Source organism: Grammomys surdaster, unplaced genomic scaffold (assembly GCF_004785775.1).
Source record: "Grammomys surdaster isolate TR1022 unplaced genomic scaffold, NIH_TR_1.0 279, whole genome shotgun sequence".
NCBI lineage: Eukaryota > Metazoa > Chordata > Mammalia > Rodentia > Muridae > Grammomys > Grammomys surdaster.
In genome coordinates this window covers 11,935,556-11,951,214 of record NW_021604720.1, presented here as the reverse complement: position 1 = coordinate 11,951,214, position 15,659 = coordinate 11,935,556, and the positions used below count along the sequence as shown (strand labels likewise).

General features: G+C 45.7%; 1 protein-coding gene across 2 annotated transcripts in view; it reads left to right on the top strand.

Moving 5' to 3' along the window:
- Positions 1-15,181, top strand: part of Fbln5 (fibulin 5) — a 65,501-nt gene extending 50,320 nt beyond the window's left edge. For both annotated transcript variants that reach the window (XM_028777328.1, XM_028777327.1), the window contains exons 7-11: positions 168-287; positions 3,674-3,796; positions 4,746-4,872; positions 8,131-8,326; positions 14,235-15,181. In XM_028777328.1, the coding sequence (XP_028633161.1) occupies positions 168-287; positions 3,674-3,796; positions 4,746-4,872; positions 8,131-8,326; positions 14,235-14,396 (728 nt within the window). In that variant the 3' untranslated portion in view covers positions 14,397-15,181. The remainder of the gene's footprint in view (positions 1-167; positions 288-3,673; positions 3,797-4,745; positions 4,873-8,130; positions 8,327-14,234) is intronic.
- Positions 15,182-15,659: the final 478 nt, after the last annotated feature.

Below are 15,659 nucleotides of genomic sequence, written 5' to 3'. Positions count from 1 at the left end.
ATGGTCTGATAGGTCCTGGCTGGGGGATCCTGGGTACCTGGGAATCTGGGCTCTTGGTGATAGATTTTGCTGCCAATTCATGTTTCTGCCTCATTTGTGTGTGTGGTTGGTTGTTTGCTTGCTTTTTTTTTGTCACACTAATAGTGATGCATTTTGGTTTTGCACAGACGTGAACGAATGTGAAACTGAGAATCCCTGTGTTCAGACCTGCGTCAACACCTACGGCTCTTTCATCTGTCGCTGTGACCCAGGATATGAACTTGAGGAAGACGGCATTCACTGCAGCGGTAATGGGCTGGGCATTGGAGCTGTCCACCATCCACCCGTTCAGAGATCCGGGGCTGGGGAAGGGATTTATCACAGCTGTTTCCTCTGGTTTCCTGGTTGTGTGTCTAGTTGGAGACATTTCTCAGTGTCCTGGGATCATAACCACACAGAACAAAGATGAGTCACTTCCTGAGTTCAGTCTTACCTTCCTGGTCATCTGACTTTAATGAAAAGTCAGTACAGCCAGTGTCTGGATCTGGGATGGAGTTGGGTGAGAGGAAGAACTCATCCAACTTTGCCCGTTGATCTGAGAGTTATCTGTCCCTTCCCAGCACTGGCCCAAAACCTGAAAATAGTATAGGTGATATTTATGGAGGACTGTGATCTAGGGGTAATTGATTTTGCCACTAGCTTAGAAGGACGTTGAGTAAGTAAATCATACATATACATGCATATACTTTGGGAATGTCCTCAAATAATCATGGCCCGGCACTAGGCCTGGCTCACAGTGAGCATTCAGGAAACAGGTCTCGAGTCAGTGAGGATACGCCTGACTGTTGAGAGAGTCAATCTTAGCGATTTGTTTCCAGAACACAGCTGCGGTGGATTAATTGACTTTTTAAATAAATTTCATCCAAGCCTAGGTGCTGTTATTCTCTTCTCACGCTAGTTTCTTGAGTCTGTTGTAATTATCTTATTAACTTTTTCTTCCTCCCAGAAAGTTAAAGTTAAAACAGTCAGAAAACTATCATGAAAGTTAGAACTTTTTGAAATTAAGGAACACATTTTATTTATATTTAGTCTGTGGTATCCTCTACAACACAGATTCATGGGCTCATTTGTATGTCTCTGTGTCTATCTCGGTCTCTGTCTGTCTCTGCATGTGTGTTATCTGTACATTTTTTTGTTAAAGTAAAATCATCCCACCAGTTTTAATGTCCTCTGCAATTGTAAATTAGCCCAGTCCACGTTAGTAATGTTTCCTGTGATTTTTCAAAATAAAAGCAGGCAGTGCTCTAGGTGTGAAAAATATCCAGCAGAATGGAAAGAGTCCCAGTCTTGGGATTTACCATAACAGGAACCTTCCGGGGCTGTCGATGTCACTTGTTTACCAGCTTCCCTTGGGACTGGAATGTTCTAGAGACACAGTTCTCAGAAACAAATGGCCACCTCTCTCCAGAGTCAGGTCACCCTCAGAGTCACAGCAAGCAATTACAGAGCCTCAGCCTGATTACAGACCAGCTCCCCCCCCTCTCCCCCCATCCCTCCAGAAATAAAATATCCAAAGGCATGAAAGGCCTCTTTCATCCTCATTTCAATTCTCTTCATGGTACTCCTTAGGGAGTCTGGGCCAAAGAACTGAGGGACATGGAAAGTTTTGCATTATGGGATGGGATTAGTACCTTCTCTGGAATTACCTGAAATCCCATAGAGATTTATTGACCGATGCCAGGGCCTTGAGGTAGGGACTCTGGAGCCAGACAGAGCTGGGTTCAAACTCTGCCTCTGTTAGTCACTACTTCCCATATCCAAGGAGCTTTTCAGGCCTCAGTTTCCTCCTCGTTAAAAAGCTATCTTCATGGAGTGGTCATAAAGACTAGACAAATTGGCATTCCTCAATGCCACGCTCACGTAATGAATTTTCCCAAAGTATTAGGGACTTTGGACTTCAGGAGAAGCTCAAATCCTTTCTAGTTTGACAGGATTTCTCTTTTGATCCTAAATGACCTGTATATTCTCCATGGTCATTGGATACCACCTTCTACCAACTTTACTGGAAGCCCTGGCTCCAGCAGGCCTTGTAGACAGCTAGAAGTGGCCTAGGGACTGTGTTTTGTGCACTTTCCCTAGATACTGGAACACTATTATTCTTAGTTGGCTCTCAAAGCTGGGGTAGCCCCTCTTCACAGCACCAGATCTGTCTCGTCCCCGTGTCCTTCCAGGATTTGCTAAGCCATACTGATCCTAGAAATGAGATAGGGTTTCACATGGAGGAATGGAATGGCCTAACGTGTACTCTTTGCCAGACACCTGGCTTCTATTTCGGCTTTTCAGTGCAGGGTGGAGCCACAGCCCTTTGTGGGGGGAAAAATAAACTTTCTGGGATTTCTGGAATTGCAGATGTTAAGGCAAACCAGAGTGAGTTGGGGACCCTCCTTCACCCAGTAGGAGGTGGGGTGGGCTTTTCCCTCCTATCTTACACTGGAGCTAACTTTGCTAGGGTATTTCTCACACGTTGGCACTCCCAGGTCTGATGATTTTAGATCCTGAACATCAGGGGATGTCACCTCATCGTGCGCATTAGAGTAGTTCTGAGATGCCACATTCAGATCTATGATTTCCTATATAATCATTTGAGCTATGAACTTGGTCTAGTTGCCAAAGTCCCTGTGAGCCTCCTTAATTTTTTTTTTAAAAATTTAAATAGTCATAACACCTTCTCAAAGTCGAGGTGAGGATTAAATATGATGAGACATATTGAGCATTTAACGTGATTGACACATAGTAGGCCTTGATTGACACATAGTAGGCCTTGGGAATTGATGGATATCACGACTGACTAACATCTCGTAAAGGACTTAACGGAACCTGGAAACTACACAGAAACAATTGGTGAGCTGTCATGATGGGCTGGAGCTGGAGACCCTGAGAGTTCTCTGCGAAGCTGGCTGGGGCTTAGATAATGCTAACTTTAGTTAGTGAATTACATCCTAAATCCACTGACTCTTCATCCACGGCCAAGAGACAGCTCAGAAAAAACGGGGAGAGGTTCCCTTCTTGGATAAAGAAAGCATTAGTCATGTGATATGTGGGTTCTTCAAAGACAAAGCGGCAGTCTCCTTCATGCCAACACTCTCTCTCTTGGGGTGATCTGAGCCATCAGTGATCTGTGAGTTACAGAGTAGTCAGAGGACATGTCACATGGGGAAACCAGCGAAAGCAAGTTTTCGGGAAACAACAAATGCAAGAACAACATGTTTTCTTTGGCATGCCTGTCAAATGAGGCGCAAATGGGGCCTGTATTGCCAAATTCTGTGTGTGATCAAGAATTAGCTTTTCTGGAATGCCTGCTCCTATGTCAGCTGCCAAGGTCTATGCAGAGTAATGGTAGCATTGTTGGGACACTGCTGCCCCCTGCTCTCCTCTGCAGGATGGTTCCAGGCTGGCTAGAGACTGCCGTATCTCATGTTCTCAGAACATCTGAGGCAGCTAGGCCACCAGAGGCATTGTGCCTGCTCTGCTCCTTGCCACAAATATCAATGGGTGTCCTTACAGGGTGTAAGCTCACCATCAGTAGATGTGATCAAGAAGTAAATTGGCAACCTCGTAGTATTGAATTCATTGTCTCTTAGGAAAGAGAAGTAATCTGTGAAAATAACCAACAGCTATACCTTGTCACTCTCAGATATGGATGAATGCAGCTTCTCTGAATTCCTCTGTCAACACGAGTGTGTGAACCAGCCCGGCTCATACTTCTGCTCATGCCCTCCAGGCTACGTCCTGCTGGATGATAACCGAAGCTGCCAGGGTAAGACTGTCCAGAGGGGCTGGATGGAGCTGACTCAGATGGGCATCTGGGTGTCTCCTCCTGAAGAATCTTGTTGCTTCAGGAAGATGGCAGGGTTGGGTGTGGTTGGATCTGGCAGCTCTGGGCAGGATGTCTGAGTGGAAATGTTTCTCTTCTCTCCTCTGGCCAGGAGAGTCTATACATGTCTAGAATGAACTCTGTAGAGGTAGATGGTACTTTCTGAGGGATGGTCTCTCTCTTGCCAGGCATATAGACCTATGCAACCCCAAGAATGATTGCTTTGGACCTAACCAAGGCCTCTTATAGCTAGGCCCCACTGAGTGATCAGTGTCGGCTTTCTCATGTTGCCTTGAAGGCAGCTTGTCTAGCTGGCCCTCTTTGACTTCCTAGAGATTGTATACTGGGTCTCTCACAGGGTCCAGACCCTGAATACAAAACAGCTAAGTCTTCTCCAGATTGACACTGAAGCTACAGGGCCCCTTGCAGAATGACTGCCCCTTTATTAATTTTATTCCCCAAAACAAGCAAGAATTATCCATGGTGGTGATGAACATCAGAATTGTCACTCGAATTAGTATAAACATGGGCCCTTTGGCTTACCGTATCTACTAGCCACATTAAAAATAATATAGACAAACAGATATAATTACTTTTAATACTATCTTTTGTTTAAAGCCATGGGTCCAGACATTTTATAGTTTTAATATATGCTCAATATAAAAGTCACTGATAAGATGCTATAAATTTGTTTTTACTAAATCATAGAGATCTTGTGTCTCTTTCCTGTTATAAGTACATCTCAATTTTCACTGCTCATCTTTTTGAGTGCTCAATAACTGTGTGGAGCCAATGGCTACCACATTGGATGACATGTGGCTGTCACTCTCATCCCACTCCCAGTACCTGTCTCAGGGCTAACACCATGCTTCTTCTCTGCCCTGCATTTCAGATATCAATGAATGTGAGCACAGAAACCACACGTGCACCTCACTGCAGACTTGCTACAATCTACAAGGGGGCTTCAAATGTATTGATCCCATCCGCTGTGAGGAGCCTTATGTGACGATTGGGGATAAGTAAGTCAAGGCTAATCCTTGGGAAGTGGAAGGGGATGGAGACCTGGCTTAGGAGGCTGTCAGTATCTTATAAAGGAGGTTTTCTGAGCCAAGGAGTCAGGAGATCTGCCCTAGTCAAGGTTCTGAAATCCTAAAGGCAGATGGATGACTAAATCATCACATGGTTAGGACTAACATTGAGGAGACAGCTTCAATAAGATGATGGCACTGGGATGTGTTTTGCAAGCCTGGAGTCTTCTGTTTCTTTTCTTTCCCCTTACTCCCACCCCATCTACACCCTATGCTAGCCCATCTCTGTTCCTCATCCTGCATGTAAAGCACACGTGCACAGCACACAGCACATACATGTACACCTTCCTTCCTTTCTACTGTCAACTTTGAACATCCCCCCCCCCCCACCACAGCAACTTCGAACACTCACAGTGGAGATGATGAACTGGATTAGCCACAGCTAGCTCATTCTTCTCTTAAAGAAGATTCAGGGCTAACCAATAAGATTCCTGCTGTGATAAAAAAGAATGGACCAAAGAAGAAGACCAAGTCAGGACTGGGGTGACAACACCTCTGGCGTTGCTATAAGCAGTACTTCCAAGAAATTCTTTAGAACAGGGACCTTCCAGTTTCGGATTCCAAATCCCCAAATAGCACAATACAGAGAGTGCATTAATCCACTCTCCATGTTTGGGTCTCTCTGGTTTTGTCTGTTTGAACTGATGTTGTCCAACTGGCAAGCTTGATCAGATGCTACCAGTGAAACTTCGGACCTGAAAAAGCTTGCTAACTTCCTCCTTCTAAGCCCTAGGGCCACGTGATGGCCATCCACTTCCAATTCCTTGCCTGCTCTGGAGTCCTGTACAGGAGGACGACCAGCTGGAACAGGGCATGTTCTCACCTTGACCAATACCCAGTGGGCCCAACCTCCCAGCGCTTGTGCACGTACTTCCTGCCAGATGGAAGGCATTTCTTCTGTCTCCCGGTGGCCCATCTTTCAGATCTCAGCTCAGTGCCCCTCTCCCAGCTGGTCACGATCCTCTTCAGCTGGGAGCCATCACTCCCTTTTCCAATTTTCCTTTAGGAAACAATTATTTTCTTTCTGACATGTGACATTTTAATGTGACCATTTTGGCACCAGGGATATTTTGACTTGGCTGCTCGGTCACAATCTGAACAAAATGATACATTGATGCTTCTTTGTGGTCTTTTGCTTGTTAACTATTAGTGGTGCTCTGATTTGTGGTGGGTACTGTGCTCTGCTCTGGTGGAGCTTAACAGTGTGTGGGAGAAGGCACAGTAAAGAAATGGCCAGCATGACTGATTCATTATGGGAGAAGGTTTTTACTGTGAGGAAGAGAGAGAAAATATCCAGTGACAACTGGAAGAGTCCAGAGCAGAGAGTGAAAAGAGAAACAGATTAAACATGGCCAGGACAAAGGAAGCCAGAGAGTGGGAGAAAAACAGTAGTGAGACCAAGAGCTAGTGAGAGAGCAGGAGAAAGTGAGAGAGTGACCAGAGGGTGGACATATCCTACAGAGAAGGCAAAAGCCGCAGGGAGGGACTCCTTCTGGGGACAGAAAACCTGCCCCACAAGTTCCAAAGGAATGCTAGCTTTTATCTAAACACCAGAAATCCTTCTACAGTCCAGCTTGAGCTACTTTCTGGCAATGTGGACTTCCTGAGATCCAGCAAAAGTCTAGGAGAGGAGGAAAGACAGCAAGTGGATTGGTTTATGGAGGAATACATAACAGCAGACTGAGTGAGGGGTTTATAGACGAGGAAAGAGGAAGTTGAACCTGTTCTGGGAATCTAAAGGCCCCACTGAGAGAATGACCTTTGGATAGGGCGGGAGGTTGAGTGGCTGTTAACTAATGAGAGGCTGGAGGAGCAGAGGGAACAGCGTACATAAAGGCAATTAAAGCCAGGGTGGCCTTTAAGCCTACAGGGATCATAGGAAGTTGAGCTCCTTTCCCATAGGAAGGATGAAGAACACTGGCCTGAGAAAGTTGGGGGCAGGGTGGAAAGATCCAGAAGGCTCATAGAGGCCATAGAGGCTAAAGCTTGAGTTCAGTTTTCATTTGGGCTTCATCGAGTGACCACTGAAGAGTGTGCAGGAGACGATGTAACTTGACTTAGTTTGACAAAAGGCAATCTGTTAGGAGGTCCAGGTGAGAGATGAGTGACAAAGTGGCCGGCACTGAGGGGTGAACACTGTTGTTTTTAGGTCATTGTCCCTTAACTTCCAGTCTACCTGCAAAAACTGTCGGTTCTACTTCCAAAGTAAATTCTAAATCTAGATGCTTCTTTGTATCTGCCTCCTGTTGTGAACTCTGCCCCACAGTGGGGTGGGGTTTGGGAATGGAGGAAAGATGGATAAGCCAGTGGGTGTCTCTATTAGGCTTTCCTTGGCAACAGATGCCTATGGCTTTCTGTTAGGTTATGTTATTCTTAGGGTTAGAAATGATCTGCTTTGTATTTTAAATATTTGCATCTCTCCCATTAGAAGGCAGACTGCTTGAGGGCGTGCTGATACCGAGTTTCTGAAGTGTCCAGCGAGTCCTGAGCTCTTGTATATTCTTCAATTATAGCCCACGCACGCTGAGCTGAGTGCAATAGAGAATGTAAAGGAGCCTTGAGAACCATCAGCCTAATATAATTTTCATTAAAAAAATGTACATGGGTATTTGCCTTCATATTATCTACCATATTCATGCCTGGTACCTAAAGAGGCCAGAAGAGATATCAGATCACCCTGGCAATGGAGTTACAGACACTCGTGAGCCACCATGTCTGGGAAAGGAGTGAAGATGAGTTGTGAGCTGCCAGGAGGGTGCTGGGAGTCAATCCTGGGTCCTCTCGTAGCGCAACCAGTACCTATAACTGCTAAGGTATCTCTTCAGCCTCCGCTTTTAAATATTGCCGCCAGTGCATGTCCTTGACTGGGGAGTGAGGGCTATATGGCCATCAGCACATACACGCCACATGTGAAACATACGGGAGAATGTTCTGGTGTTCTGATGACCAGAGAGCCAATTAAATCCTTTAGTAGCCAGAATATCTGATTCCGGGGAAAGCAATTGTCCAGGAAGCAGATCTCATCTATATTCTAGAGAGCCTTCAGATCAGAACTGGGAGCAGAGATGGTCTCCAGTTACACCACTGCGTGATAAGAATGACTTGTCTTTGTTTCCAAGTGAGGGAGAAGACAGTCAGTGCCTGGAAAGGATTTTCTGAACACTCACATGGGTTTCTCTCTCTTGTCAGCCGCTGTATGTGTCCTGCTGAGAATACCGGCTGCAGAGACCAGCCATTCACCATCTTGTTTCGGGACATGGATGTGGTATCAGGACGCTCTGTTCCTGCTGACATCTTCCAGATGCAAGCAACAACCCGCTACCCCGGTGCCTATTACATTTTCCAGATCAAATCTGGCAATGAGGGTCGAGAGTTCTATATGCGGGTAAGAGGAAGAGCGAACCATGGCTGCCATCGCTAACAATGGCCGCCATCTTTAACAATGACTGCCATCTTTAACAAAGGCCACTGTGTATGTGTGTGTGTGTGTGTGAGTGTGTGTGTGTGTGTGTGTGTGACATACACATGTCAAGGCCAAAGGTCAATGTTGACTGTCTTCATTCTATTGCTCTTCACCTTCTTCCTCTATCACTTGCTACCTGGTGATTTCTATCATTAATAACAGCCTTGTGTAATCTAGTCTACAGTCCCATTTCATGGAAGCAGGTAAGCATACCGATCACATGGGAAGTGTGGAAAGACGAGAGGAAGGTGAAGCCCAGTGTGCAGAGACGCTGTCTATCACTTTCTGCATGGTCTTCCTTCATATGTCCCAGGAGCCTCCTCTGTGAAAGGAGAAGTTAGGCCATGACACAGTTTTAGTTTCAAAAGTACGGGAGAGACTCCATGCCTTCGCCTACACACTCATTTATATCTTGACAAGTATATTATACACTTACTATGCATATTTAGAAGCTGAAAATACAGCATTGAAAAACACCCTACGTCCTCACTCTCCTGGTGACTTACATGCCAGCAAAAAAGAAAAAAAAGGTATAGTTTTCAAGTGTGGACTCTACTAACTTTGCTTACACAGTAGGCATTAGCCCTCTTAAAATCTGAACTGATTACAATGAAATAATAACGTCTTCCCTGGCACTTGTCACATCTCAAGTGCTGTTTAGCACCTGCAGCTATGATTCGAAATAGCTCAGATACAGAACACTATAAAAAAGCTTGAAAACATTATAGCACATGTCCTAAAATGTGTCTACTTTCTATAATAAATTATGTACCTTCAATACTATGCCATGTATATGCCTGTAATACCATGCTGTGGGTATACCTTTAGTACCACACTGTGGATAGATCTCTAGTACCGTGACATGTATGTGACCGGACTTCTCATCTCTTCAGTCCCTGGAGTGGCTTACCTACACTGGTCTATAACCATTTTTGTCATATCGCAGTATGCATGTAAACACTTGTCCTGGGGAAGGTCCTAGGACTTCATTTCTATAGATGATCTGTTTTAGACAGTGAAGCCAGGGTAATATGTACTTGAGCTCTCTGCACTGGGAGTTGGAGACAGCGATCCCTGGTACTTACTGGCCAACCAGCTTAGCTGAATTGGTGAGCTTCTTTCTAGCTCAGTGAGAGACTCTGTCTCAAAAAAAGAAGTGGATCCAGGCATGGTGGCATCCTTTTAATCCAAACACTCAGATTGTGGAGAAAGAAGTAGATGGATCTCTGTGAGTTCAGGCTAGCCCGGTTTACATAGCAATGTCTAGGCCATCCAGGACTATAGTGAGACCTCGTCTCGGGGGCTGGGAGGAAGGTAGAGAGCAATTGAGAAAGAAAAAGACATTTGGTGTTGAACTCTTGTTAGACATGCATATACACACCTATGCATAATGCCTACAAGTACATGAACACACACATACATACACACAAACACATGTACACACACATGACAGGGTATTCCCTTCTGAGGCTCTTGTAGCAAATGCCCCCCCTAAACCTGGTAGTATAAGACAACAGAAATATTTTCCTTTATACTTTTGAAACTCAAAATGTCTGAAATTATTTCTGCATCTACACCAATTCATTCCAGGGCTGTTGTATGCCCCGTGTCTAGAGGAGAAGCATTTCCAGTGTTTTCTAGTTTCTGGTGATCGCTACATGTCCTGTGTCTCAGGATTTCTATTGCTGTGATAAACATCAGGACCAAAGCAAGCTGGTAGGGAGGGTTCATTTGTCCATCACTGAGGGAAGTCAGGATGGGAATTCAAACAGGGCAGAAGCCTAAAGGCAGGAGCAGATGCAGAGGTCACCTAGAGATGCTGCTGATGGCTCACTCCTAACAGTTTTCTCCGCCTGATTTCTTATAGAACCCAGGACCACCAGCTCAGACATCACCCAATCATGAGCTTGACCTTCCCCATAAATCACCGATTAAGAAAATGCCCTACAGGTTTGCCTGCATCCCATCTTATGAAGGCATTTTCTCAGTTGAGGCTCCCTCCTCTCCAGTGAGTTCTCTCTTGTGTCAGGTTGACATAGAACTGCACATTCTGACTGTGGCCTCATCCAGGTGACATATACATTATCATTCCTGCCTCCTTCTTTGCCCATGCTCCTTACAGAGAGCCTTGTAACTTAGGAACACCCATTTCCCTGGGTTCAGACTCTTAAAATCATCTTCAGAGTTCTTTTATTTCCTTACAATGTTTCCGTCTTGCCTGGATTGAAACCTCGCTGTCACAATTTGGCCCACTGAACCCAGGAGCCTGTATATGATCCTCTACAGTCACCACTGGGAACAGGCCTATGGACATTTTATACACTTAATCTGAGACCTATTCAAGGGCCTATGACAGAGCCATATCTCTGAATTTCATTCCCTTCCCCCAACCCCTTGACAGAATCTTTCAATACTTGCTTCTGGAACTGTCAATCTTAGGGACTAGTGTATTCTCACTAACATCATCCACTATCAGTGATAACCAAACAGAATCAGGTCATGTGTGACGACCTGACTTGTGGAGATGGTTTAGAGCTGGCTCCAACCAAAGAAGAAGGATCAAAGGCTTTGGGGAAAGTTGGAAGAGGTAGTGGAGGATGTTTTGCAAGATGAAAGAGATGAATGGATGGTACATGTGTGTACATGTGCGTCACTGTATGTGTGTGTGTGTTTGTGTGTGTGTGTTTCCTTCCTTGAGCTCATATGCACTGGTGTGTGCAAGAAACTCACTCCTGTCAAGTCTTGGTGGGCTTACTGTCCTCTCAAGGTAAGCCCAACCCACCGGTGTCCTTCATCGGAAACACAGGAGTCCTAGTTATGGGGTAAAGAGATGGCCTTCACCATTTAGGGATTTAAGACTTTATCACTAACTCTTCTTGCCCCAGTTAAATTCCAGCCCCAAGCAGAGCTCTGTAGAGGCGTCCCTGTCTAGGCAACAGGTCACTCCTTTGAGTGCCACCCACTAAAATCCCCCAGGGTCCATAATCACTCTAGTGACCCACCTGAGAGGTGCCCAGGGATGGTAGAAAAAGGAGACTATCCTTTACATGGAATGGCCAGGAGAGAGACCCCATTCTTTGGAACTTCCTCTGGGCCCAGACTATCATAGCAGCTAAGGAACACTGGACACTGAGCTCAAAGCTGCCTGTAGCTTATATCTCCCTATGACCAAGAATGACCTGCAAGCTTTTTTATTTTTATTCAGAAGAGGCATAGAAGCAACAAAGGGACATATGCCTGCCATAAAATGACCAAAGGGTCTTAAGGATGGGGGGAGGTAGCCAAGGTCTCCAAGACTGCTCCTGAGATCAGAACTAAGGTTTGGAGTGAGACTTGGGGAAGCCACGGGGCTTGAGAGTGGCACTCTGAAGCTGGTGGGATCAATGGGCATCTGAGCGTGCTGATGTCCAGAGCCCAGAACCCTGCTCGGGAGGCTGCTCCCTTTTGTTTACTGTGACTGGACTAAGTCCTCTTCCTTAGTGTTCTCCAGTTGTCCCCAATCCTGTTATCTCGAGCATGTTATCTAACTCTTCTCAGTCTCAATTTCCTGATATCTAGAGAAGATCCTAATGTTATTTGCTTTAGGATTAGCTGAAGTCATTCCCTTTCCACGGCATCTGGAACACGGAATGACTTTGACAAATATGCAGGGCTGAAGGGCATGAAGCTGTCAAGCACTTTGTCCATTTTCACCCCTGCTGCCCCAAACTACACACACCTAGGTGACATCATCTCGGCTTGCTTCTGTAAGACATGGTGACGGGTCAGAATGGCTGTCGACTCCGCTCTTTCCTTGGTCACCCACTTGCACACTTCTTGCACCTTCACTTATAGCAAAGTTGAGCCAGGCACTGAATTCAGACACAAGCATGATGTGGCTTCTGCCCAAGCACACACTCTGAGGTGCATATGCAGAACAAACTAACAAAGCCAAGTACATACCACGAAATGGAGAACTAGAGGACCCGTTGATTGAAAAGCCGAGTCAGATACTTAAGTATTGCACTCATGTATGACCTTATGAATATAAAGGTCATAACTCTTACTGTTTAGGACTAAGTGGGAAATGGGCAAAAGTTGTAACCAAATGCCTGACCTCATATGACCCTCACTTTGGGGTGTGTAAGATCTTAGGGATCAAACCCAGGATTTCATACATTCTAGGCAAATGTTCCATTTATGAGATATGTTCCCTCCATTGTTTTGAATTAGAGGTCACCAAAGCCACCAAATTAGGGCAGGTATTTTAGTAATGCCTTAAAATCTGAATTTGGTGGGGGAGGTGGCTGTCCTCAGTCCCAGAAGGCACTTAAGCACTTCCAGGTGCCATGGGCAAGCCTTTTCCAGGGTGCAAAGGCTCTGGCCCTGCCTGCCTGCATTCAGTGACTTCCAAGGCTACGTGGGTCTAGCACTATCTCATACAGTCAAGACATTGTTCAGAAGAGTAGCCTGGCAGCGTCTCCCTGCTCCACTTTCGGTTTAGACATGAATATCTGCAAGTTGTCTTCCTCACAGACACCTTCAGGTCAAGGCCCTTAGCACCCTTGGCCTTTGCTGAAGTAAACAGTGCAAACTGACAGAATGAGTGAATGTTGTAGCCATCTCTCTGCACAGCGGTCCCCGCTGAAGTCCTGGCCCTGGGCTCTGGGGTTATGAAAGGGCTGAGAAGGAAGTCTGCACAAACAGGTACCAACTACGTGGATGCTGACGGGAATACCGAAAGCCAGTGCCAGGAGGAAATTGCGTGGCTGTAACTGCTGATAGCCCAATGGACACGGCAGGCCTAGTGCTTGGCCCATACCTGTCTGACAGCCCCACCTCTGTCACGCCAGTGAGCAACCTTGGAGGAGGTGCCAAGCTTCGTGGGGAGCCCTCCCTTTATGGAGACAAAGTAAATGCTTGGTGTGCCTTTATCCAGGCCAAGTTCCTTGATTTCATGGAGTTTGTTCCTTTCATTTTCTGGGTACTACAGCTTCTGAGAAGTGATTATCCAGCCTGTCCGTGTTCTCACTCATACTATGTCCTCTGCACACATCTGTATCTGTCTGTTGCATTGATCCTGGGTACCTCTATTTAGGGCGTCGCAAGGGAGAAGACTAAAAGTCTGTCATCTCTTCTGATAATTGTTGAATGATGAAAAGGGGGTGGAGGTTTACAACCAGGCAGAAAAATGAAATGGAGCTCTCAAGCTCTACCCCGGATGGCCCCAATCAGTTATTAAGCTCACTAGGCCTCAGTTTGCTTGTTGATAGAATGGCAAAATGAGATATACCTTTAGGATAATCCTTACATAAGGGCAGCTGGCCCCTATCCCATCCCACCCCAGAATTCGGTGTTTTTAGGTTAGCATTTTAAAATTATTTATGTGTCCACCAAGCACCTGGAATCCTGTTAAGCTACAGATCCTAGCTCAATAGATCTTTGGTGGAGCCTAGAAGTCCGTGGTTCTAAACAATGGTACCACGCTGTATTCTAGGGATGCAGAGATGGATCAAGGCTGTGGCACACCTGATTATATATTGTAAGATATTCTTTCTCTCAATATACAGTAATAATTCTCTCATGTGCAAAGCTAAAGCCCCCTGTGGCAGAGTCTGACTTAGACTGGGGGAATCAGAGAAAGCTTGCCTTAGGAAGTGAACGTTCAGGTGAGACCTACCAGGTAAAGAGTGGGCAAAGCTGGGAAAAACTCAGCACCACTGAGGTGGCCAGGTGACCCAGCTTCACAGAAGCAGGCTAAGACAGCCTCCTTACTGAGACTGCTGCCACCAGACAGCCCTTCCACTAACATCGTATCATTTCTGACTAGTGCCCCTGCTTGTGTCCACAGCAAACGGGGCCTATCAGTGCCACCCTGGTGATGACACGCCCCATCAAAGGGCCTCGGGATATCCAGCTGGACTTGGAGATGATCACCGTCAACACTGTCATCAACTTCAGAGGCAGCTCCGTGATCCGACTGCGGATATATGTGTCACAGTATCCGTTCTGAGCCTCGGGCTAAGGCCTCTGACACTGCCTTTCACCAGCACCGAGGGACAGGAGGAGAGGAGAAACCAGCAAGAATGAGAGCGAGACAGACATTGCACCTTTCCTGCTGAACATCTCCCTGGGGCATCAACCTAGCATCCTGACCCCTACCTGTATTGCAGATGGTCACTCTGAAGGACATCCTGCCCCCAGTTCCTATGATACAGTTATCCAAAAGTGTTCTCCTTGGTCCCTGATGTGAGGTTGCCAGTGACTCTTCAAGGTCTTCCATTTATTTCCATCTTAAATCCATTAGGTTTGCTGGGGTATGAGTCTGTGTTCAAGGACTGAGTAGCTTGCTCTCACCTCTTCCTCGCCTTCCTCCATCTCTTGCTGCATTGCTGCTTTGCAAAAGTCCTCATGAGCTCATGGGAAATGCTGGGTATAGCTAGTTTGCTTCTTGCATGTGCTGAGAAGGCTATGGAAACACACTACAGCAGGATTGAAGGTTTTTAAAGAGTCTATTTTAAAATCACGTCTGGTATTTTCAGCATAAAAGAAGTTTTAGTTGTCCTTTTACAATTTGTATGAATGTTTAACCTTTTCTTTGTTCATTTTGAGTTTGTAAAGTGATAGGATTCCTTCCAAAGGCCTCAGATACATGTTATGTTCAGTCTTTTCAACCTCAGCCTTCCCTGCATCTTAGCCCAGTTTTTATGAAGACCCCTTAAACATGCTTTCTTAAGAATTTTTACCCAACTGGGTTGGAAGACAGAGGTATCCAGACTGATTAAATATTTGAAGAAATCTTGTGTTTGGTTAATTTTGACACCATGGATGATTTAGTGCTTGGGGTTGGTTTTAATCTGTGCAGTGGCTTGGAAAGGTCTCCGAGGGGCTGAAACCTCCTTCGTAACTGAACCAAGACGGCAAAAGATGGGGGACTGGGAAATGAGGATGGTGGAGAAGGGAGGGCCAGCATCCACCACAAGATTTCTCATACTTGCTCTCTTATGTGTTCTTTTGTGGGTTCTCTCCAAGGGCAGAGGGCAGAGAACACAAAGCACAGGGCCAAGGATACAGGTCAGAACATTCAAATTCCTGTAAACCAGAGTGACCCTTGACCCCTGCAGAGGGAAGCCTGATTAAGCAGGACCCATCCCCAGAAACTGATGCTATTGGTCCTCGGCAGGGCCTGAGCATCAAGATTTGTTAAAGAGGAATAAATAGCAGAGTTGAGGATGATATATATATATATATATATATATATATATATATATATATA